Below are 27,052 nucleotides of genomic sequence, written 5' to 3' on the forward strand. Positions count from 1 at the left end.
TGAATTTTGAAGTACAGAAGATGGGGCGGGGGGTGGGAGTTCTCTTCCCATGTTACACAACTATTTAAGTCTACTTGTTTCAGATCTAAACTCCAGAAGCCTCCACCACCACATTTCCTGTTTGTAACTGAACAAAATACACACAAAAGACTTGAAGAAACAGAAGAGAAAAACTCGGAGGCACCAATAGAGATGTTAGTGTTATGCTGTTTCTAACAGAACAGGGCAACTGTGCTTAGGAAAAGCAGCTGGGAGAATTTTTTGTCTATCCATCGTTCTATGGCTACACAAGGAATCTTGTGACAAGAGAAGCATGGCAGGTAAGTGGTAGTCCTAATTCTTTTCTTTCATTTTTGTGCTTAAAATTGCATTTAATAATTTCTAAGTCCTAACAAAAATACATTTATTTGGGCAAAGTAAATTGGTCACCACAATTATTTTTAAATGTATAATAGCTGTTAGTGTCATGAGAAAGTAGGTTGAATTGTATTAATGGATATGTTGACTATTTGCCTTGAAAGAAAAATGTAGGCTTAATTTTTTTTAGCTTTTATTTATTATTTTTATTTTATGTATATGAGTGTATTGTCTGCATATATGTGAGTGCACCCATGTCATGCAATGCCGCAGAGGTCAGAAGAGGGCTTCAGATTCCCCTGAACTGGAGTTAAGGACAGTTTGTAGCTGCCATGTGGTTGCTGGGAATCGAACCTGGGTCCTCTGCAAGAGCAGTTAGTGCTCTTAACCACTGAGCTCTCTCTCTAGACCCTTATTTTTTCAAAAAAGAATAAAGCTATTGTGACTGTTTGATAAGTATTCATTGTTAAATGCACCATTTGAGGTATTTGGTATTTTTACAGAAGCTTGTATTGACCCGGCATAGTTCTCTTTTGTTAGTTTAGATATAAAACAGGATAGGGTAACCGATTCTAATTGTTTAGCAATTAGGTACTATAGTTTCTTCCCAGGAATCAATAGAATTGCCAATGTTCAGGGAGAAATAACTTTGAAAAGCCAGTGGGAGTTCCCTGCTGCGGTGGATCATGAGGGTGGATTCACATCAGTTTGCTGTTATGAATCAAATTGATTTTTCCTTTCTCCTTAATTCTTCAAGTCCTCTTCCTGTCTTTAGCAAATGCATTTTGAGAACCAGGAACAATGCATATCATGTAAAGTAAGGGAACTGTAAAGTAGATAAAATAGAAAAAAGAACTTACACTCTTACATGGTTTAATTACCTTAAAAATGCAAAATATTATGCTGAATTTCTTTCAGTTTTTTTTCTATACATTGTATACAGATTACCTTTCATGACTTAAATAACAATGTACATTAAATCATGCATCCGGCTTTTCTCACGAATACTGTAATGTAACCATTCCCTTTCATTACAGCTTCTGCCTAGTCACTTTAAATGAATGCACAGAATGACATCGATTGCACTAATTAGAATTTTCTCAGTCAGTCGCTTTTGTTTGGCACTTATGTTGTACTCAGTTTTCAAAACTATTTTAAGTGGCAGGAAAATGAACAATTCTAAGGCTTTCATTTATTAAGGGTTATGTTTCAAAAATGATACCTAAAATTGGAATTGCTGAATAAGATATTATGAACATTTTAAGCCTCATTATCACTAGATTGCTTCTCCAAGAGAGACGGCAATTCACTCTCATTCCAGGAGTGCTTCTTTGTAACAGCTGCTCTCATTTAAAAATCTTCATAAATACAACATACTAGTCCAATGTTTAGCATGCATCACATTGATTATAACAAGCTTGAATTCTGAACATTCTGCATGGGCTTTAAAGCAGCTTGTAATTCTGTGATTTGCGTGTTATCTGATTATATCTTATGCCTGTTATGCTGCTAGCTCTTTTAATATCATAGAGCTAAGACAGCATATGTGGTTGCTTCTTGAGGAAGAAACACAAGTGTGTGCACCCAATGAAGTAACTAAGCACAGACAAACAGGCTCATCTACAGCAAGGGTTTGGGCAGAACTTCAAACACAACAGGATTGTGATGTTTGCCAGTCTCAAAGTTTAATTGTAAAAGCAACAAGGAGTCCAGCAGTGGAGAACTCTTACCATGCTCTTAAAATTTGCCCTCTACCTCACAGGCACATGCGTGTTTTCTTCAGTTAAAGTCAATAAACATTGACTAGGAGGCATAAGATACTTTGGAAAGAAGAGACCCTGATGTCACAAGATCACAAGGATGAAGTTGGGAACTCCTGTTTCACAGCTACCCATTTTCAATCCTCCCTTTAATTAGAAAGGGGAAAATGCAACTTCTATTTTGTCCAAATGATAGGATGATTTATAACTGTAGTTACTGTAATTAAAAGTAAGATTAGTGCTTTCTGTTTACTTCTTTGAATGGTCATTTTTTATATTAGGCTATATTTTATTTACTCAGAGTATAAAAATTTATTGAGTGCACACAAAATACTAGAAGCTGTGGAATATGGAAAAAAAACTAAGTAGAAAGGAGACTGGTTTTAGTAGTTCTTCCAAAGATAGTGAGTGTCAGAGATTTGTTATTGGTGTCTATGTACTTTATCACTCCCCCAGAAAGAGGAGTTTTAGAAACATAAAATAGTGTAAAAGGTAACCAAATAATCAGGTAGAGGAAAAATTAAGGATTAAAGGACACAGCTCATCAAAATGGCTATCAGAGCTGGGTACGGTGGCACACACCATTAACCCCAGCACTCAGGAGGCAGAGGTATCACAGATCTCTGTGAGATGGAGCCCAGCCTGGTCTACATAGCAAGTTTCAGGCCAGCTGGGGCTACAGGGAGACCCTGCCTCAAACAAACCAAACCAAAGCAACAAAACCAAAACAAAAATGGTTATCTTATATCCCTTGATATTTGCTTAAGGAAGCAATGTATCAGAGGTGGATGTCAATTGCCTGTTCAGTAATATCGCCATAATTAATAAATTTAATGGTGAGTTTCATAGGCTATTTCTTTTTCTTTTGTCCTAACAACAAACGCAGGAAACATGGAAAACCGACCAATGTAAAAAGAGCAATGGAGAATTATATGTGTTCTGACTACAACCTGAATTCCAACTGTCTGTTGCCAGTTTAGAGCTGATAGTATACTTTAATGGTCAGTCAGATGAATGAAGTGTTCACATTCTCTTAAGAAACCATGGGACCATATCTGGGATGAGTTGTGTAATGGAGAGCTATCCATGGTCATTCTATATCCATTTGTGAGAAAATCTAGGTAGCTTCATTCAGGAAGGGTCAAAATTTGTTTCCAAAATGAATTCAACATCCTTTTTTAGATACGTGAATAATCAAGATCCCACAACCCCTTGAGGATTTGATGGATGATTTCTAGGTTGGATTATTTCTTTTATTTTTATTTACTTTTTATGTGAATGAGTGTATTGCTTGCATGAATGTAAATGTTCCTGTGCTGTGAAATGCCCTTGGAGGTCAGAAGAGGGTGCTGGATTCCCCTTGAACTGGAGTTATAGAAGGTTGCTAGCTACCGCGTGGGTACTCGGACTTGAACCTGGCTCCTTTGTAAGAGCAGCCGTGCTCTTAATTGCTGAGCCATCTCTCTTGCCCGTTTGGATTATTTCTAAAGCAGAGAAACAAGTTCAGTTTAGAAAAAAATAAATTATCAGTATATCCATTAAATGTTTAATTTTAGACAGTGTAATATTTGGGTCAAGTTTATGATAACTTAGATGTAAAATATGTACTTACAGAAGTCATAGTAGATCACAGTATAGTAAATAACTATAACTATCCTATGTAGCTGCTAGGAATAAAATTTTTAAATGACGGACATTTGTCAGAAAGTAATTTGGAGGATTGGAGAGGTAGCTCAGTGGTTAAGAGCACTGCTACTCTTGCAGAAGACGTAGGTCTTCTTTCTCTGACAATAACTAGACAGATTAGCGGCTGTGGGAGGCTACTCTGCCTTTCAGTTTACTCTTTGTGTTATCAGCACATAGGAAAACTTCCCTTTTTTGTTCTGTAGTATGATAGGAATTCATGGAAAATAAACACTTCATGTTTTTAAGTTACAATTGCTGAAAAGAGAGAGAAAACAAATCCCCATCACATACTTTTCAAAATTATTATGTTATTCATCAGGAAATTACTTCTACTTGCTTGGCTTTATGCAAGTGTATATTTTCTGGCCTTGCAGTTGGGCTCATAACCTAACTCTACTAGTAATAGTTTCCAAATTCCTTTTTCCAGATATTTCACTGATGATATCAATTAAACTCACAGAAGAAAATAAATTTTGTATTATTGTGGTAGACACATCTGTCACTTCGATCAGATACCTAGCTATTAGCACCAACTTACTGCTTCAAATTTTCTGGGAAACAAGTATAACCATCATGTTTCTTGGTAATTGGAGGTTCAGGGCAGACAAAAGCCCTTAATTCTGGGTATTGCTGATGAGCATTTTTACCAAAGCTATCATGGCCTAATATGTTGTTCTTTTCACAAGGATGTTTCCCAGTTGCTGGGAAGTAGGTTCTTTCTCCTGGGTAGATGAATGGAACATGATCTTCAACATCTCTTTCTGTTGTGGAGGTGTCAAGACCTCATACTTGATCAGAAACTTTCTTTCGGCTCTGGGCCATTATATTACCCTTCTTCATTTTATTCTTCAGCCTTTGAGTGAGCTAACAATGTTTAGTGAGAAGCTTCTTTTAGCTGGATATGTTGTAGAAATAATAGTAGACTTACCAGTGGTGAGATGATCATAGCAAAGATAATAAAAGCATCAATAGCTCACATTGATGGAGCATTTTATTAGTGAGCAACACTATTTTGAAAACCTCATTCCAAGTCTTCATTCAATTCCCATAACAACAGACACTATTATTACTTTCTTTTACAAATGGGGAAACTGAGGTAGGAAGCCAAAGATGAATAAAGAGATTGCTCTTTAGAAGATTCACAGTTAGATTGGTAAAGAGATTTGTGCATAAATGATTCATTGAATACTTATTAAAGTGTGGAGAGATGTATAGGATGTCCCCTGGGGAAGGACAGGCAACACGAGGGAAAGCTTCAAAGGGAAGGTAGTTTTGAAGAGTGTCTAGTTGTTTTTGAGTCATAGCTAAGTAGATAAGCATTTCAGGCAAAGGGACATATAGAAACATAAGGGCATGACAAGGCGTAGTATCTCTTGACAACTACAAGTGCTTCAGAGTGATTGGGGCATGGCAAATGATTGAGAGGTTACACCAGATAAATCTCAGAAGATAAGTAGGAAATTAGAAGTAGCATTCTGGGCAAAAAGTTTATGATAAAGAATGAAAGATGTTATGTCCTCTATATTTGGAACAAAGACAGGAACAGACCTTATCCTGTGTCAATGGCTATGAAAAGCATCAAAAAAGAACACCTTGGGGCTAGGGAGATGACTCAGAAGGTAAAGTGCTTACTGTACAAGCATGAGAACCCGAGCTGGGGTCCCCAGAGCCCAGGTAGTAGGTGTGGGGGAGTGTATTTGTAACCTCAGTCCTATGGCACAGAGTGCAGTGGATCCCTGGGATATGCTTGGCCAACTTGTCTAAACAAAACAGAGTTCCGGTTTCAATAAGAGACACTGTGTCAAAAAAATAAGGTGGAAAAGCAAGAGAAAGACACCCAATGGCAACTTCTAGCCTTTATATATGTTCACAGGGGCAAGCACAGCAGCACGTATACACATTTGCAAAAGAAAACAAACAAACAAACAAAAAAAGATGCTCACCAACTATCTCCAAAGTCCAGTGGGAAGGAGAACATATGGAACTAGTAGATGAGAAGACAGAAGTTCCATCAGGAGTGGTGGGTAGAGTACTGGGGATCAGTTGAAAAAACAATAAACATGAAGCTGCTGTCAACTGACCTCATAGGAACAGAGCCAGGCTGGTGAGATACAGAAATCCTTTATATATTTTTATATATACAAATAAATGGCAGGCAAATTATTTGTATATATGTACATGCATGTCTATATCAAATACATATATAGAATATTTGATTCTTCATATGCAAGATTATTCTCACTTGAAAGATCAATTATGTTAATTGAACACAAGGACATACGTGCATATATGTGGGGGCATACATGTGGTGGTCAGAGGTCAACTTGCAGAGTTGATTCTTTCTTTCTACCATGTGGATTCTATGAATCTAAGTCAAGGTAGTAAGGCTTAGTGGCAAGGCTTGGCAGCAAGCACCAATACACGCTTAGCCATCTTTCCTGTCCCTATAATTTGATTTAGCCATTCATCTTCAAAAAATTAGCTGAAAAAAATTAGGAATGTGTGGTTTTAGCAGCAAGCACTTTACCAGTTTTCCCAGACCCCTTGCGTTTTTATCTTTTCACCAGTTAACTATATAAAATCAATAAAAGCTGGGCATGGTAGCTTATTCATGCAATCCCAGTACTTGGGAGGTAGAAGCAGGAGGATCAGGAGTTGAAAGGTCATCTTCCATTACTTAGTGAGTTCAAGGTCAGCCTGGGTTACAGCCTGTCTCAAGTTACAGCCTGTCTCAAACAAACAAATGAAAAATAAGGGGAAGGGGGAGGGAGAGAGAAAGAGAGGGAGAGAGGGAGAGAGAGAGGAGAGAGAGCAAGAGAGGGAGAGAAAGGAATAAAGAAGAAAGGAAGAGAAGGAGGGAGGTAAACAGAAAAGGAAAGGAAGATGAAATAAGCAATTTTAGGCATATGTACAATATCAGATGACATGCAGAATTTCTGTTGTATTTTACAAAGTTAATAGTTATGTTGTAGAATGCTTATAAATATTTATTGGGGTTTTATTTATTAGGAATACATTTGTCATTTTCTCCCAAGAAAATGTAGTGGGTTTTTTGTTTTGTTTCTATTGAGATGGGTCTCACGTTGTAACACTGGCTGACCTGGAATTCCCTATGCAGTCCAGGCTAGTTTCAGACTCAGAGATTCACCTGCCTCTGCCTCCCAAGTGCTGCTGGGATTGAAGACATGTACCACCAGGCCTAGCAAAATCTAGTGTTTTTAATAAAATTATTACACAGGGCAATAGATTATTTAAACCTTTTTTTTTTTGTCTTTTTGAAGCAGGCTCCCCCTGTACCCCCAGCTGTCCGGAACCTCACCATGTAGATGAGGCTGCCTTTAAACTCACAGAGATCCGCCTGCCTCTGCCTCCCAAGTGCTGGGACTACAGGCATACGCCACCATGCCCGGCTTAAACCTTCTTTTTTATACTTTATAAAACATAAAAATTGCCTTAAAGAAAAAAAATCTCACACATTTCACTATCATTATTAATTTTTTTCATTATTAACTCTTGAAAAAATTTTGTAAAGAACACGTTATATGTTGCCACAGAATTAATCAGAAATAGCTCTGTTCTCAGCAGAAGTCTTCTGAACACACAGAAATAATAACATAGAACTAAATTAAAGAGGAAGTAGCAAATAGACAAATATTTCTAGCTTAAAAAGAAATTCAAACTCATATAATGTATTTGTGAATGAATAAATACGTGGGGCTGAAGAGATGGCCCAATGGGTCAGAGCTCTTGCTGTGCAGACACAAGGACATGAGTTTGGATCCTAGCATCTTATAACAAAACAAAACAAAAACTGCTAGTTGTGGCTGCGTGCAAGTCTGTGAAGGCAGCATTGTGGAGACAGAAGAAATGCTGGGGCTTGTTGGCTGTCAGCCTAGTTCGAAGTCCAGTAAGAAAATCCATATGAAAGAAATAAGGCAGCGAGTGATAGAGCAAGACACCTAATGTCCTCTTCTGACTTCTGTGTGCTCACTCACACACATCCATATGCACATACTACACTTACACACATGCAAATAAATAGCGTGGAAATTATCTATCTATCTATCTATCTATCTATCTATCTATCATCTATCTATCTATCTATCTATCTATCTATCTATCTATCTATCTATCTATCTGTACATAGGTGTGTGTTCACGCATGCCTATATCAAAATACATATATAATACATTTAGTTCTTTCTATGCATGATTATTCTCATTTGGAAATCAATGATGCCAGCCTGAATACAAGGACACTGAGCGCAGCTAAGCAACTGTTGAAGTGCCAACAAGAATTCAAAAAAAGCAATCACAATTTAAATGTTTGAGATACTAAAAACAATAGAGCAGCACAAAATATTTTTCTTGTACATCTTGACTCTTCGTTTAAAGATTATAGATAGATGAGGGAGGCAAAACTAATTTCTCTTAAGATATTTTAGGGTCTGTTTATTTTTTTCATATTTTATTTATTTTTATTTTATGTGTATGAGTAAATTTCCTGCTACATGCATGTAAGTGCGCCCATGTCATTCAAAGCCCACAGAGGTCAGGAAAGGGCATTGGATCCCCTGAAACTGGAGTTATGGATGGTTCGTTAGCTACCATGTGGGCACTGGGAAACGAACCCAGGTTCTCTGCAAGAGCAGCCAGTGCTCTTAACGTCTGAGCCATCTCTCCAGCCCCTTAAGCTCTGTTTGTGTTAAAGTGATATTTTAGTTTCTGTAAAGGGTTTAAAATGGTGACTGACTTGCTCTCATAGTGAGAGAGTTGAGGCTCTGAAGGATTGTGATCTTTCTTATAACTACTTTCTCTTACAAACTATTTACAGCTTGAAATCCTAGTCGTGTTCAACAGCTATGCTCCAACTGCATAGTTTCTTGAGAGCAAGGATTCTGTTTGCTTGTTTTGTCTTATGTCCTTGATTCTCTAGTATATGGTCTCTGGCATAGAGGAGATACCTAATGGTTAGATGTATCAGTATACGATGTGGGCCCTGTTGGCATGACAACTAAGATATATAAACTCAGGTCTATTGTCTTAGTAGTTGCTCAAATATGTGTAAATTATCAAGAGGGACTGATTGACAATACCCAAACAAACTCCCCTCATGCTCCAGGAAAATGAAGAAAAGAGAGGCTTTCACAGCAATGGGTCTCCCCTATCCATTAAGGGTACACTTAGTGGTCTGAGAAAAAGTCACTGTGGCCAATTCTAACCAAAAAATGGGTCGCTGTGAGTCCAGAATTACTTTTCCCTCCTGATACCTAGAGTATGCTATATTTTTGAGGTTGAAAAAATGATAAAGTAGTTTTCAGCAAATAAAGAAAGTACAATGATTTTAGCCTGAAGAATAAAGGAGGGGAAAGTATATCAAATGATGATTCACGGTAATCAAAATAGTCTTGATTTTGAGATGAAATTCTTATAATCAGTGACCGCTTGTTACCCTTTAATAGCTAGACTGAATTTATCTTTCATTTAATCAACACTAAAAGTATAAAAAGCCTGCTTCCTTTGTCCATGATGAATTCAAAGACTTATCACTAACACTAAAATCTGTAAAAACCTTTCTCTGTCAGTGTTAATTTTTTGGCAGAAGATTTGTCCTTCACATTAATACAGCAATTTATTTTCTTAATTTCTTTCTTTCTATTTATTTTTTCAAGATAGAACCTTTCTACATAGCCAAAGCTGGCCTCAAACTCCCAGCAATTCTCATGCCTCAGTCTCCCCAGTGTTTGGATCTTAAGCATGAACCACAACCACCATACCCAGCTCTTCCCAAATGGTTTGAATTATGGGGCTAGCCACAGTCAAACAAATGTGTAGTCAGCTGCTATTTCTCAAATACATTTACTTTTGTTTCCAGGAAACTCTGGATGCCCTTTTTTTCTCTGGGGACTTCTAGCCTTCTTGGGCTTGGCTCTGGTTATATCGTTGATCTTCAATATTTCTCACTATGTAGAGAAGCAGCGACAAGGTAAGACCAGACAATTGTTACATGACACCTGCTTGAATGGAGGCTCCAGAGTCTCGGAAAGTCTATGGAAGTGGGTGCTGTTATGAAATGTATCTAATAGGATATTTTAACTATAGGAACTCCATCTGGTATTTTCACACTTGGGGCTCTCATAATTTAATGAAATCATATCAGAAATATGGAAAGAAACTCCTCAAAGTAGTTTGATCTCTGCCTTAGATTATAGTTTGAAGGGATTATTCTGGTAAACAAGCTTTTCCAACTGAACGAATAATGAAATCTCAATCTTTTGAGGAAAGGTGATAGAAGTAAAGAATTGCTCTTTATAATTCCATTGAAGCATCTCAGTCTGCCCAGAATCTGGCTGGCCTGGCTCAGATAGGCTTGAAAAGGCAGTAGATCTGGGCTTGTTACCAATGCAACCAGAGTCTAGAAGGACAGGTCAAGAGGATCTGCCACAGTCAGCTTTGCCTTTTCTTACCAGATAGCTTTTACCTGTATATGCCAAGGTTAAAACAGAGTAAAGCCCAGTACAGCCTGTGCATGCAGTGGACACTTATCACATGCATACTGAATACATGGATTGGTGAATTATGCAACTAAAGTTATTATTTCTTGAAGATGTCTTAATATGCAAAAGACCAAGAAACTCTTCAGAGCAGGACCTGTCAGTGGTCATAAAAGAATAGAAAGGAAAGGACAGAAGTATTTTCTCTAAACCAATGGGAAGAAATAAAACAAGTTAATAAAATTAAGTTAGACACATGTGCTCACGTGTCTAAGAAAACCCACATGAAGCTAATTTAGAACAATGATTTAATTGCAGGAAAGGTCCTTGATCCACTAGGAAAAGCTTCTAAAATATTGATAATGCTGATACCGTATGGAAAGAAGGCATTGCCATGCAGATTTTAAAAGTGAGAGGCACTGAAACATGGAGAGACATAGCTGAGGTCACACAGTGATTCAATATAAAAATCATGCCTACGTGCCCAATTTTTCAAGGTGTCTGTTTCAAGGTGATCTCTACTTTTTATACAGCGGCTGAAGCACTTGCAGCCAGGAACCCCACTCTTTTAGGACCCCTATTATATCAACGACTAAGATGAAATTCAGGGCAAGCATTGTCTGTTCAGTAGTGATGCTTGGGGTAATTATTTTAAAGACCAATATATTTTCAAATAAACCAGTCTTATAAGGCAGATGTATAAATGACCCATTATCAAACTTTTCCTGTGTTTCCTTCTGTAGAAAAAAAGGAGTTGAAAAATAGTACTTTTCCTTAGAGAATCTTTTAAATAACATATTTTAATTTCTTTATTGAAGTATTTTATGAATACAGACTACTACCTGAATTAGAAAAAGGTGAATGTAATCTAGGGGTGAAATAATTTAAAGTGGGAAACAGACAGAATCACTATCTGAATGCGTGCTCAAGTTCTTTCAAGCCCCATGGTAATCCTTTGAAGTGTTATGCAGGGCCAGATATTGGGTAAATTGATGTAGTGAGCTCAAGTCCAATCACATAACTAAAACTCCTTCTAGACTGTCTACTTTCAACTGATATAGTCATTTTTTTCAGCCCTGTAATTGTAGGAAACATGGATGTTAAGAATCACTTTTTATCAACATAGCCCAAACTGGGATTGGTCTAAGTTCATTGACTCTTTACATCTGCTACAGAAGTATTTGGCAACACTACTGTTTTTTTTTAAAATAATTCTGTGAATTATAATTTTCAGTTTTACAGTTTTCAGCTTTATAGTTTTTAGTTTTGGTTGTTCGTGCATTACATTTATTTATTCATATCCATATCATTTTGCCATTAACTTTTCATGTGGTTTTGCATGGTAGATTACTTTCTTCTTTTACTCTACAAACCCTTACTATCCCAGCTAAGCCACAAATGGCTGTATTGCCTCAAAGTAATATGGCAGAAAAAACACAATATTTTTGAAAATAGGAAATAATAAATTGCAGGTATGATGTATTTTTAATCAGCGTTAGCCCCCTTAACTGTTTTTAACAGCATAGGTTTTAAAGCAAACCTGATGTGAATTCAAGCTCACTCTGCTTTTAGATCTTCTGTTGTCAGATCTTGTAAAAGTAACAACTTCTCCCAGTCTCAGTTTCCTTTTTACAATATGTGGAAAACACCTTTTACACCATCAAATTCTTGTAAGAAAAAGAGAATATATGTAAATCTTAGCCCAGTGCAGGAGGCAGCAGGCTGGTTGTGGATCTGGTATAATCCACATCACCATACCTCACAGACCTGGTGCTTCCTTCTCTCTTTTGACAGTAACTACCAAGGCTTTCTGTGGCCTCTTGTGACCATACTTAACTGTTGCACATTATTTCAGTGGACGTTAGTTCCTCAGTCTTTTTGCTGCTCCAATCATGTTGGTGCCCTGTGTCCTCTCCAGCTCCTGCTCCACTTCCTATCCCATCTCTGTATTATTTAACAAGTTATATAGTACCCAGAGCCTTAGTAGTCACAGCTTTGTTCATGTAAGTCACATTCAGGTCCCTCTCAGTGGGTTGTCTGAGATTGCTGTGAAATTGGCTCTAAATATTACACCATTTTATTGGATGTATTCTCATTAAGAGGAACACACAAACTTGGGGGTTTGCACTTTGTAGACAGATGTGCAAACCCAAGATGATTAGCCTTGGAGCGACTTCATCAATGCTGTAGGAATGCCCAATTTTCTCATCCCACCTGCACTTGACTCTGCTGTCCTCCAATTGTCCAGCTCCTGACAGCTTTCCTGGAGTGTGAACATTAACCTTGCCATCTTTTCCCATTCCCATGAATCAGCAGTACTATCCTTCCGGTCCAGAGAGCCCAGGCAGATTTTGAATTACTTCTGCAAACTGTTTGGTTACTTCCTAATCCTAAGTACTCCCGTTTGCTTTGTTTCATCTGCAAGACAAGCTAGAAGAGATTTGTCACATCAGCCAGTTTTCTACCATGTGGCCCATAAACACAATACCCTGCTTCGTGTCACTTTTATGTTTGCATCTTTTTGCTGATTTTTGTGGCTAAGAAACTTGCAAGGTATGACTCTACCTTGGCCAGCAGCCAGTGAAGAAGTTTTGCGGGTGTATTAAATAGATTACAAAAGAAAATCTCCTTCCAGTGACAATGTAATATCTACACATTCAATCAGACACACAAAATAAGCCTTTTCTTAATGTTTTCTGCAGAAGCTAGGTAGAAGCTTTGAAAAGAAGTCCTCTCTTTCTTCCAAAATAAATCCTTATTTTTATGAGATTCTTTGTCCAAATCTATTTTTTAGGGGGATTATATCAATTGCTTTTTCAGATAAGAATGTATTCTCTCTTCTTCCATTAAATCCAAAGAATACTATTTATCCAACTCTTCCTCTCTGCTCCGAGGAGGATAAACAAGTATATGATTTGCACAGATATCAAAGTCCTATCAGTGTACCTCCTATTCACTAGAATATTGTGGCCATTTTTCACTGAAAATGAATCAGAAAGTCTGAATGCTGGGGTTTCAGCTGTGTGCTGCTGTTTCTTTTAACAGTATGCATAGAGGGCTGGACATGCTAAAGGGGAAAACATAAAAGCAGATGTGTTTGCCTCGCACCCACTCAACCGTGCACCGTGACCGCAAGCCTTGCATCTGAATCACAGGGGAGGATCATGGAAACTCACTCAGCTCTTCACACTCACAATCTTGCATACTTGACTGCTCTGTAGTAGAGCACATGGTTTTCAATTTGGCCACATACCACTGAGATGACTAGGCTGTGTTTAAATCATGCTGTTTATTTTTAAATAAACTTCTCAGCCCTTGTGACAGAGCAGAGTCCTTGCAGGAGCCTGAGCTTGTTGACCTTCATGCTTCACTCAGACATCAGAACTTTCATTATGAATTCCCATTTAAAGAGATCATTGTCTATAAACCTTACTAGAAAAGACTGTAAAACAAATTACCCAAGTACTGATGGGAAATGGGCTAGGGCCTATCAGATTACACACTTCAATTCTGAGACCAGCATGGCACATGGTGTCCTTGGCCTTTCAGAGTCTTCTTTCAGGCTGTCTCTTCTACAACTGATCTTGATGTACAATGTCCCTTATCCATTACTTGTTTCTTTGTATTGTTTTTATTAATGAATGATGTTCTTTTTATTTTAAGTTTCATTTCTGCTTTTTAGACAAGATCTCCATGTAGCCCCAGTTGACCTAGAACTCACTATGTAGACCAGGCTGGTCTTGATCTCACAGAGATCCACCTGACTCTGCCTCCAGATGGCTGGGATTAAAGGTATGCCCCACCATGTCATGCTCAGCTATTTTATTTTTGAAATGGAGTCACATGAACCTCAAACTGGCCTCAAATTCACTACATAGTAGATGATGGCCTTCAACTTCTGATTCTCCTGTTTCTACCTTTGAAGTCTTGGAACTACAGACATGTGTCACAGCACCATTTATACTGTGCTGGAGATGGAATCCAAGTTTGTGCATGCTAGACAAGAACTCTATCAACTGAGCTATATCCCAGTCACAAATTCATTTTTTATTGCTAATGTTTTAAATGTTTAAATTTTATTTTTATTTCAACTGTGGCAATCCTCTCACCAAAGGTGAGATTTCAGTGATTTCATTCCAAATCAAACTTTGCTTATAAATATTGTCACTTTACTATCTGAATAATATAGGTCTATTTTCAGTTATCTCAGTTATGAGGAAACTTTCCAACTCAATGAGCACAAATTGCAGTTTAGATGGTATGAATTTAGAATGCATCATATTGATACGTAGCTTTGTCATTTTATAAAGTATCTTAACAGGCATTATTTCATTTTCTATATCAACTTCATGATACTAGATTTTAATTTTATTCTGTAGACTGATAGCCATACTTTTAAAATAATTTTCACACTGTCATATAGCAAGTATACTGCATAGTTGGTACTAAATCCATCATCTGCTGATTGCTAATCATAAATATGTTCCATGTTATACCATCCCATAGTTTTATTAACTTCTTATACATGAACTTTGATTCCAAGCAAATGTTATAGCACTTAATGATTTAAATATAAGTATTTCATTCTTCTAACATAGAAATACATACAAATATCATGCTGTTTTCCATTTTTAATTTTCTGATCTATATTAAAGAATCTTTTCTTATACCTGTTGATATTACTTAACATTTCTCATATTTTCTGATTTACTATACTATGATTTACTATACTATCATTAGCTTGTGGTTACCATGATACATTTAGATCTTACTAGGTTCCCTCCAGCATTCCTAGATATTCATATTCAAAAGGCTAATCTGAAAGCAGTTAAAAATTACTTCATATTTCACATGCAGTACTTGATAGGCTATTTCCTGAGAGCTGGAACAACTGTATTTTTGACATTCGAAATGGATTACATCCATCATTTTAGGTTCTATAGCAGCTTAGTAGACAGACTCTGCAAAAACTTCCCTCATTTGGTCAGCCACAGAATTCTTCCCAAACACTGACATGTGACATGTGACATGTCCATTTCATCTATTAACATGACCGTTTCATAAATATTTCCAGCAATGTTTTTGTAACAGTTAATAACCTCTCTGGAGACCAAGTTGGCGTTATAACAAAAGTTTAACTGAAAATACTTTTGCTAGTTGTTTGGTGATTGACTTAATTATTTGAAAATGTTGTTGCTAGTTCTTTTCCAAAACACAGTGTTTTCTACATAATATAGTTGAAAGATCATCATTTAGTTTTTGATGTCAGAGACTGAGATAGTATTAGTCTTTATTTTTATAGAATAGCAAGATTTTAGCTTAATCAATGCCATGTTCAATAATAATCAATACAAATAGATAATAGATACCATAATATATCCCTCTAAGTTAATATAAAAATTATTGATAGACAATATAATTTCTAAAATAATATTGATGTTAATGATAAGAATTGCACCTTGAATATTTCTTAATCCATTCATTTCAATAATTTGTTGTGAATCTATTACTCTCGTTAAAACATTCCTTAAAACTCTATTTTCCTTTCTGGGGATGGTGGCACACACCTTTAATTCCAGCACTCTGAGATCAAGCTCAGCCTGGTCTACACAGTGAGTTCCAGGTCAGCTTCGACTACAGGGAGACCCTGTCTCTAAAAGATTAAAAAAAAAATTGGAAAGAGGGCAGTAACAGAAGTTACTCATGGATAGAGCTTAAAGGCAAAAAGTGTCCATGTGTCACAGTGCTCAGGAACAAGGGAGACATGAATAGAAATGCTAGATTTTTCTGTTTATTGTTTTCTGTGCATAAAGTAATTGGGGGTCTGGGCTCAAAATCATTTCTAAGGTGTATTGTTTCTGCCTTAAATTACCAAGACAGAATCTGATTGGCTCTAATAAGGGAAGGTCTTTCCCCCTTGTGTTAGTGAGTTTTGTATTACTACAACAAAATACCTAGGTAGCTAACTTTATAAAGAAAATATTTTTATTTAGCCCATCATCCTGGAAGTTCAAAGTTGGAACAGTCTAGCACAGGCTGTATAGCAAGGGCTGCCCTTGACTGCATTACTTCATGACAGATAGCAATGGCAAAAGACATGCTCGAGTAAGTGATTATGTCTCCAAGGGAGAGATAGGGAGTGGTCAGTTTTTTTCCTATTCATAACTATCTCCCAAGAGCTACCAGGCAGTCACATGGGGAAACCACTAATCTCAACAATTCAAGATCCCCTCCCCCAGGTTCCATTCTTAAAGGTTCCACTGCACATCCTGATATTGACATTCTGAGGATCAAAGCTTCAAATAGGGGGCCTTTGGAGACACTCAAATCCAAACCATCCCTGGTTCAATTAGTAGTAGCCTGGGTGGCTTGATAAATTCATTAGCTTGTACTGAGGCTTAGCTCCCCTCGGAACACTGAAGAATAATTAATTAATATGTCAAAGTTTCTTTTAATTTATATGTTTTTAATATCTTTCAGATAAAATGTACAGATACTCTGATGACTACATTCCAAGGTATGTTAATGTCAATTCACGCATTATGATTTCCAACTAATAAAGGAAGAAACAAATGCTATGTTGCTTATAGATTTGGCTCAGAGATGTTACACTTGGGTTAAATAAAATGAAAAATAAGTTTTAATTACTTTGTTTTCATCTGAAGATTAGATCATTATCATCCACCCTAGTTCTTAATACATCCTGAGTCAATCAAAGAGCTAAGTGAATACTAAAATGATATGCTAAACTGTCATTAACTTCAGAAACAGATACATTAGAACTCGGACCAAATCTTAAGAGTACAGTCTAGCTTTATAGAGAATTAGGCTGCACTTCAGAACCCAGAGTAAAAATAACTCTATAATACCTCATAAAATTTAAGGTTTGTTGCCAGGCATGATGTCTTATGCCAGTAATTCCAGCCTTGGAGAGGACAATACAGAAAAGATGACAAGTTTATGGCCAGCCTGGGTTACACAGTAAATTCTGAAGCCAGCCTGGGCTATATAGGGAGATTGTCTCAAAAAACAAAGGAAAACTGTAAGCCTAAAAATGTACAGCCAATTTTGTAAGAGATGCAGCCTAGCTCAGAAAATTGTTATTGAATATGTCAATACTGATGTAGTGAAATGTTTCTTCTAAGTATGTGGTTATTAAATAAATTTTTAAAAAAGGAAACAAAAAGATATTTACACAGAAAAATATGCCTAATGGCATGTTGTCTGTAAGGGTGATGTCAATCAGTAGCAAAATGTGATGAATTTATACTCTAAAATAATACTTAATTATAGACTCTTTAATAGTCTCTTTAATGCTTACTAGCTTAGTTACAGAGAAACTTGTATAGTATGATCTCAAAACCTAGGACATGATCCATAGTAAAGTAATTTTACTTTTCAGGATGATATATTCTGATCCAAATAAATAATTTTATTGGACATTCCATTTTAGGAATAAAAATATAAACAAGAAGGACTTCCCACAAGTTCTTTAAGATCTTCCAAGATGATAGACTGAAAGATCTTTTTAAAACAAAGCTTACTAACTAGATAGGGTAAGATTTTTAAGCCCTTTTGAACTCTAAGGGGTCTTTTTATGATAATTTCTGCTCTGTGTGAAATGCCACTTACTGGTTCAAGATATGGGTTGCAAGCAGACTCTCTTGCATACAACATTTTTTATTTTGTGATTATTCCTCACATTGGATTCTTTAGCTTGAGATAATTTTCAAGTCATCAAGAATGATTTGGCGATCACTCTGTTACAGCAAACATGCAAAAGCTAATCTCTTTGGTGATTAACTTGATACTTGTCATTTGAAGGACAATTAAGATGCAATGTGCTAGGTTTAGTGATGGCACTAATGTTTATATCCAGCACTGGTGAGGCAAGGATGGAAAGTCTATCCTGAATTCCTAGCTTGCTGGACTACATAATATGAATCTACTTCAAAAGACAAAGTAATGAGAAACAAAATGAAAAGATGCGCTGTGACAGAAAGTTTTATGATTTGATCATTTAACTAAAGACTACGTTGATGATTCTGGTAGTGAGATGAGATGAATTGGAAAGAAAAATTAGTAAAATATTCATCTCAATGCAAGCAGGTTTTTATCTATACTACAAATGTGGAAATGAGGCTGGTTCTTACATAACATCCATTCATCCCACAATTACTCACTCAATAAGCATGATGCTGGACAATTGCAAACCAATCTCACTGATTACAAAAGTGCTGACTTCCCCTACATAAAGGTTAGCGAAGATCATCACTATGCCAACCACCAGAAACAGGAGTTTGAACACTCAACATATTACATTGTGGGACACATTTTCCTACTTGCCTGCATCTAGTGAGGAAGAACCCTAATACACATGGTAAGTTGCATGAAAAGAATTTATTATTTTCACATATGAAGAAAGGTACAAATAAACCTCAGGTTCTTCATTAGTCACTTCTCAAGGCTAGGACAGGTGCCCTGAAGGAAACAGAATCTCATCTGCATGTGTCCCACTTGCATTGCAATTGCTTGACATCGGAAATCAGTCAGTACTGAGTTTTAGATCCCAAGGACAAATGGACAGCGAAAGTGCTGAAGGTTTCCTGCCTCTGTGGGAGACTGCAACCAAGTTTGGGTTGTTCTAGCTGGTTCCTCTTCATCCCAGGGTATTGCATTTTCTGTTGCATTCTATGGTTAATCTTGAGTATTACAAATAAGAGAGATTTTATTGTTCCAACACTACCTGGAGAATGGTCTTCCAAAAATAGAAATACAAAGATGGAAAGAGACAGTGCCTTTCCTCAAGGATTTAAGCCTCTATTACCTGTTAATAAACAATTTAAGCATTCATTACCTATTGCAGTAAAACTCCATGTATCTAAAAATTGAATATATAATGCAGATACTATCTATAAAAGGTATGCTAATTTTCAAGTTTCTGTACATCTGTTATAACTAGTCTATTTCTCTTTATTATGTGGACTGAGGACCCAGAATAATTTTGTAGGGACAAATTGAGGCTCAAAGGCAAACAAATTTAAAACTACCCTCACTCATTAAAATATAAAACATGGGGCTGCAGAGATGACTCAGCAGCCAGCTCAGCACTGGCTGCTCTTACAGATGACCCAGGTTCAGTTCTCAGCATCCATATGGAGGCTCAAAACCCTCTATAACTCCAGTTCTAAGGAATCCAATACCCTCTTCTGGCCTCTGTGAGCATTTGTACATATATGGTGAACTTACATACATGCAAACATAACACTCATACACATAAAATAAAGAATAAAAATGTGCGCCAAAGGACATTTGGGGCACAAACTTGACTCTATAGGCCTTAATGTATATGACAGAGTACATGAAATCGGGGGTGGGGGGAGTCCTAAGAAAGGTGCAGATAGGAGAGAATATGACCAGAATATATTGTATGAAATTTGCCAAAATTCAATAAATAAGAACAAAGGAAAAGAAAATAAAACAAATTAAAATACAGACACACACACACACACACACACACACAAGAGAGAGAGAGAGAGAGAGAGAGAGAGAGAGAGAACACTACAAGCAAGTGGAACTCAATCAATCCTTTTAGGTGGAGCTAGAATGCTGTTAGAAACACGCATCTGTCACACGGCATTCCCCTTTGCTCTCCTGCTCTGCCCCTGTAAATATCTGCGAGGTGAAAAGTATTCTGGAGGGAAAGGAAATTATTCTCTGCCTTTACCTTCTTGTTTACCCAAGTCCCTGCCCTTTCTGTCCTAGAAGGTCAGAAACACGATCAACTTAAAAACAACACAGCATGTAAATCTGACATAACAGAACCTGAAATGCACACTCCATGCCGTTCACCTTTGGATCACATAATTTTTTGATTAAAACAAAAAACTCTACATAATTTTTGTTCTTTTTTCATATGTGTTAGGAAGTTATACAGCAGAAGTTTGAGATTCAAAGAATTCAGGATTTTAGTCAAATTTTTGCAATCATAGATTTGTAGTCTTGGAGAAATATTCAACATTGATAAATTCCAGCTTTAGCATCTGAAAAATACTAATGACAATACAGAGTTTACTTGCAGAAGGTAGCTGATCAGAACTCTGAAGCTTTATTGGATGAAAAGAAGTGGCATATAAGAACATCCCTGTCTACTTGGCAGCTTGTTCAGTCCTAATCTTAAAAGTAATGTGGTTTATAATTAGTTTACATATACAATGACTCATCAGCTTTCAGTTCCTCTCAAGAACACTTATCCCCAAATAGGACACATATATTTCACACTTCTGCCTCCCAAGGCTCAGGGATCATTGCAGAATAGAGGGCAGAAAAACTGTAGTGGCCAGAGGTGGTAGATGATCATAAGGAAATGGGTTTTCCAGACAGCTGGTCAGTCACTCATATGAACTCACACCAATAGTCACAGCACGCACAAGTCCCCATGCTAGCTCAAACCAGACAAAATCCCAGTGTAGACATGGGGAAGTGGGTAAGAAGTTTCAGCCCAATCTAAGGAAATTGTAGCAAATGATTGCTATTGGGGAGGTGGAGAACCAGTCTCTTTCAAGGATAGAGCTCTTGGTTGGCTAAGCAGGCTACAGTAGATGGGCCCACATTGAAGGACATTTGGGGACACAAATTAGACTCTATAGGCCTTATGCATATATATGTAATAGAGCACATTAAATTGGGGAGAGAGCAGTAAGGAAAGGTGTAAATAAGGGATAGAATCTTAATACCATCAAATTATATCATGAAAATCACAAAAATGCAATTTAAATTTTATATGGGACAACCTCCCACTACTTTTTCACAGACTGCTCCTTGGAGCTGCTTTTATTACAAAGCACCTCGGCTCAGCTACTCCTCTATTTTAAGGTGATTTCTTGTCTGTCTAGAGGTCCACAGGGCACAGGCCCTTGCCATTTCTTTCTTTGCTAAATATACTAATTAAATATAACTACTGTCCTAAATATAACTAGTATTAATTGTCTTTTTTACTACTTCTCAGGACTGATAATCCTTAAGGCAGAACCCTCAGGTGACTTTCCTGACCTAACAACTTCCCAGCATGTGTTCAGCAAGACTTGTATGCTTATGTCTCACATGTATCCAATGGGTCTTTAAATATTCAACCTCCTTTTAGAATCATGCCCTGATCCCCAACTTATATAAGTGCAAGACATCGGGTACTCCTTGTAGGTCTCTTTGGGAATTCATTTGAAGATCCTATATGTTCCCCAAAAGGCTCTTTTTAATTTGTGTGTGGGATGCGTGTGTGTGTGCACATGCATGTGCTGCTTATGTGCCCATGAAAAAGCTAGAGGTCAATGTTAGTATGTTCTATCACGCTCCCATATTTTCTGAGACAAGGTCTCTCAATGAGCCTGGGGCTAGCTGTTTTGTCTAGACTGACTGTCCGTGAACCCTTTCTCAAATGTCTTTCTTTGCCCCTGAGCTCTGGGTGTTAGGGTTACAAACTCACATTTCTGCTTTTACAAGGCTACTGGGGATCTGAAATGAGGTCTTCATGCTTCTCTGTCAGGTGTTTTATTCACTAAGCCATTTCCCAGCTCTTGATTCTCCCAAGTCTCATTCTTAGTCGCCCCAGTGTCACCCACAGATCTGTATCACTGCTCTAGAATTCTCCCATCTTTAGAACTCTTCATCCTGGCATATCTTTTTGTCTTATTTCCATCAAACTTCGGCCAGAGACTTTTCTGTATAAACTCGCCAAAGCACTAGCAATATAAGTCTACTGTGTTTTCCTAATATGCCTAAAGACTCAGGTGAATTAGAGAGGAATTTGAACACTATTAAAGTGAATGGATATTCAATGTTGGACAGTAGGGATCTGAGAGGCCAGTTCTGTGTCCCTCACAGGGAACACTACTGGAGTAACTTTCTGACCTCTAGCCAACACAAAAGATAGCTGTGGTTTACACACTTCTGGATCAGGGTTTTCTCCTTGGTGCCCTCCCACTCCAAATTCAAGACATTGATATCCATGTCACAATCCCTAATGAAGAAAGTAAAGGTTCAATAATTATGTATTCAAGAACACCTATAGCAACTTGCCCTTTTTCCTTTTGCTTCGATATTCTGTTGGCTCCTTCTCTATGTTCACATCAGTGCATAGGTAGACTGTATCACCCATGTTTTAAAAAATAAGAAAAAAGCAAATGCCACCCTCAGGCCACACTCTACAATTTCTCCACCGTGCACCTTTCACAGGTAACCTTGTTCTATCCATATCTGCAGTATTTTTCTCTTCTCCTTTGATGACTTGAATCTAGGCTATTCAATCTTTGATCTTCTAATTCACAGCTCTTGCCAAAGTGATCAATGAACTCCACAGGGCAAATATTAATCTAATTTTGTTCTATCCATCTGTACCAGTTGGCACCCTGGTACTTTCTATTTGAAATGCTTACTTCTCTGGGTGTGAGCCCCAACACACAACTTTTATTTTGCTCATCTTTCTAGAAGCTTCCTCTTTCCACCCTCCTCTGAACCTTAAACCATCAGACTGCCCAGTGCTCCTCTTGCAAAATACTTTTCTACCAATACTCATTCCAAAGTAACTTCTTACTCCTTTGTGGTTTTAAATTATATTTGTATGCTAATGAAACCTGAACTTATATCCTTGCTTAGTCAAAGAAATATCTATTAAACAAGACAAATGAACATTTTCCAACACCAATTTCTAACAGATCCCCAATCCTGCTCTTTCTTCTTTCCTCCTGACAATTTTTCAACTCCTTAAAACATTATTTAGTTTTGCAGAAATATATTTTTCTTTTTTATTTGGATGTTGGAAGGCTGTATTTATATAATAGAATTTGGGAGCTGAGAAGAATCAAGTAGTTTTTTTTAACATCTTTTATTTATAAATATGACAGTTGTTACTTGAAGAATTGAAGTTCAAGGCCATCTAGGTGGAAATAATGATTTTTTACAAACCAAAAAGAAAGGAAAGCAATAATTTAAATCCTCTTAGGTTATAAAGCATTTGAGACCTTAAAATTTCACAATAAAATAAAAATTTTAAAACAGGGGTGGATAAGATCTAAGTGAAAGTACAAAATTTGAACCACAGTAAATGATATAATTAATATATTTTACAATTTTAGAACATCAGTAAATTTACCTAATGGTTAGAGCACCACTCCAGACATGCCCAGAGTGAGAATTTGACATGATCCCAAACTCAGGGGTGAACTAGCCTGTCAGTTATGATATAATTTATTAATTTATTTTTTAAATCACTATATAGGGCTAGAAAGATGGCTCAGTGGTTAAGATCACTGGCTGTTCTGGCAGAGGACCGGGGTTCAGTTCCCAGCCCCTACTTTGTGGCTAACAACCACCCCATCTGTAATACCAGTCCCAGGGGATTTGATCCCTCTTCCAACCCCTGTGGGTGCACATATAAATATGCAGGCAAAGCACTCATACACATAAAAATAAATAAATAATCACTATATGCACTGGTAATGTGATTCAGTGGGAGAACACCTGCTTAGCATAAACAAAACCCTGGGTTTAATTCCTAGCACTGCAAAGAAAAAACAAATTTTAAGTAATTACTGTAATCTTACACATTAAACAGCCCATTAAACAACAACATTTGTTGAAGTTTATTACACATCCACAATAAGCTGGAGCTAGTTGACATTGCTAAGTGAAAAAAATACGTTTTTTAAGTATGTTCATTAGGAAACTTCTCCTGAATAATAGTTTATTTAAGATGATTAATCACTTGAGACCTGCCTGTAGACACAGAGCATAACATTATAAATCACATCTTATTTTCATTCATAGGGAATAAAGCAATATTCATTTTTTGGACAAGATTTATCGTTTGCAGGTTGTATCTGGTATCTATATGGGCTAGGAAAGTGGATGGATTGTCTTATTAAATACTTTTTTTTCCTTTTGCTAGAATAGTCTCTGCATATCCAGAGAAATGCCATGATCAGGTCCATTCTCCATCCCAATATTAAACTGTATTGAAGTTCTAGGTAAAAAGAAAGTTACAGATGAATTACTTCACTATTGACTAAATGAAATATGTGTCAGCATCTGGGCTTTTCAAACCATTTCATGCAGGCATCATTTGAACTATTATTTGTTTAAGGAGACCTTCTTGGTATTTATATATACTTTTTCTTCTTTAATAAGCACAGGAAATAATATGAGTGTCATGCCTTGGGATGAGTTCCTTTTTCTTTTAATGCAATTCCTCCCAGATCTCAGTGACATGTAATCTCAGAGCATTTGGTACAACATCATAAGATGCCACTGTTACAACTGTATGTTCCTCTGTAACCTAGTCACTATGGCCATTGTCAATGACATGGTATTGGTAGGCAGACAATCTAGTAACAATGGTAGAATATCTATTGTAATAATGGCATTATTCACATAAAGCTGGAAGAAAACTGAATCAAATAATAAGAACATGTACTCAGGTATTCTTGTCAGTTCTCTTGAAAAGAGGTACAAAAAATTATGGTCTTTGCATGATCTAGACTGTTTTCCTAAAGCCTTTGGATTATGTCACCCTCTGCATGACTTCCTCAAGGTATGGCTAGACCATAGGGCTTTAGATTCAAATTTATGTTGCACTTCTAGCACTGGTGATTATTGACTGTGTCTGGATAGTCGATCTCCTACAAGTTGCGAATCTTTGTGTGCACAATGGAAGTGGCCATATCCATCTCATCAGATTGGCCTAAGGGTTGAACAAGTTTTCATAACTGGCAATTATTGCTGATATTACTCATAAAATGAATAAAATAAGTTAATCTGAATCTCAGGCTTCTTCTGTGTGTAGTTGGAAATAAAAAAACTATTTTTAACAATTTCCCCTGGACCTTTCATATAATAGATGTAAAACATCAAATCCAGCATTATAACCTCAATGGTTTGTCAATCATTATTGACATATGCCAGCCTAAGCCTACACTATTTACTAAATAAATTGTTTTAAAAGACCATTTAGAATTATACTGGGGGTAATCAAACATGTATCACAGTTGTATAGTTAAGAGCACAGACGACTTAAGTTCTAGTTCTAACTCCCTTATTCTCTATTCTGAAGACCTTGAGCAAGTTATGTAACCTTTGTCCCATCTATTTATTATTCATAAAATAAGGGTGCTAACACTGCCTGTCTTTTGGAGCTGCTATGAGAATTAAACAAACAAAAAAGAAAAAGAAAATGTGCTTCAAATAGTACCTAACATGCAAGAATTCTCAGTAATCATTATTTACTATCCTTATTCCTGAAAGAAGATCCAAATATCAATTTTTAGTTTACACACACACATATGCTCACATTCCTTAACATGCACATTTCCCAGATTGTACCTTCACACATGCCTGAATTTATTCTCTCACTCGTGTATACCTCTGCCTCGATTGGTGAGGCTCAACAAGAACATATAATAATTTACTCATTATTGAATTTAGCTGAGAAATTAGTTATTAATTTCTAGTTATTAGTTAACCAATTATGACTTAGGAGTTATATTTACTAAATGTAAAGTGGATTCTATCTAATAAAGTAAATTATTTTTCCTTGTCATAGAGATGATGAATACTATGTTGAAGATATTCCAATATATGGTAACTTAGATAATACAATCCCAGGTAAGTTTTATTTTTGCTTAAGGTAAACATGTCAAGAAATTAAGTAAACACCACTGAATTGCATAAAGAATTTAAGGTGACTCATTTTTTAATAATCATAGTGAAATATCCTAGAAGTCATAAATTCAATTATATTTAGTATATTACACAAGACATGTTTCCAAGGGACCTATTGTAAATTGCACTATGATAGTCCATGTAAGCCAACATCCTGTTTTTCTGTTTTCTCTTCATTTTACTCTAGTAATAATGAGAATACAGAAAGATTCTATTTCCATGAATTTTGACATACACAGAATTCTATGAAATACAGCTATATCTTGAATCAAAAATGATCCACAGAAAAGTATTTTGTGATCATCTATAGTTTAATAATCTGGAACAATGAACACTTTCTCTGGTTTCCTGTGTTTTAACTTGTCCTTTTTAAGTAGAAAACCTGGGGCTGGATTGATAGCAGATGGGGAGAAAACACAACCAAATCATCACTGAGTGGTTCATGAGTTTTGTGTTGTATAAAGTGTTCTTCAAATCTCACCATCCCTTATTCCTAGAACCTCCTCAACCACCTCAAAACAAAGCACTCTAAATTCCTCCAAACAAACAACTCTGATATGATCACAGAGCTGAGGAAAGAAGTCCCTGCCCCTTCCACAAGCCTTTGGTTGGTTCACAAGAGGAGACTGGGTTATAATGGCAGCTCAAAGGCAAAGGCTTCCTGTGATCTACTAAAAATATGAGTATCTGTACATCAAAAATGGCATGGAATTCTTCTAAAGTTAGAAATATGAGGATTTTATGAGTCAAAGGTTTATTCAGTTTTCTGTTTCCTTTCATTGTGAATGTCCTCCAACCTCTCTCTGTACTATAACAAATCAGAATTTTCCCTCCTGTTTCACATTGCAGAATTTTGGTGCTCATCTGTCATATTTAAATTCTTGAGGCTCAAAGCAGGCTAGATCTGTAATTTCCAAACCTAAGTGCTGCAGGGATTAATTTCCCAAATTCTGATTTAGCATATTCTGGATTGGGTTTATAAAAATTTTCCTTAATAAACTAATACATAATTCTGATGCTAATTCTCAGTGGGCCATGATCTGAG

The 27,052-nt window shown here is 36.6% G+C and overlaps 1 protein-coding gene across 1 annotated transcript in view; it reads left to right on the plus strand.

The window, feature by feature from the left end:
- Positions 1–313: 313 nt before the first annotated feature.
- The window catches only part of LOC103740749 (T-cell receptor-associated transmembrane adapter 1), a 33,149-nt gene continuing 6,410 nt past the window's right edge, over positions 314–27,052 (plus strand). The window contains exons 1-4 of the mRNA XM_008841433.1: positions 314–320; positions 9,678–9,788; positions 16,777–16,813; positions 25,889–25,950. Of these exons, the coding sequence (XP_008839655.1) occupies positions 314–320; positions 9,678–9,788; positions 16,777–16,813; positions 25,889–25,950 (217 nt within the window). The remainder of the gene's footprint in view (positions 321–9,677; positions 9,789–16,776; positions 16,814–25,888; positions 25,951–27,052) is intronic.

This window comes from Nannospalax galili, unplaced genomic scaffold (genome assembly GCF_000622305.1).
Source record: "Nannospalax galili isolate Female #2095 unplaced genomic scaffold, S.galili_v1.0 scaffold261, whole genome shotgun sequence".
In the NCBI taxonomy this organism is placed as follows: domain Eukaryota; kingdom Metazoa; phylum Chordata; class Mammalia; order Rodentia; family Spalacidae; genus Nannospalax; species Nannospalax galili.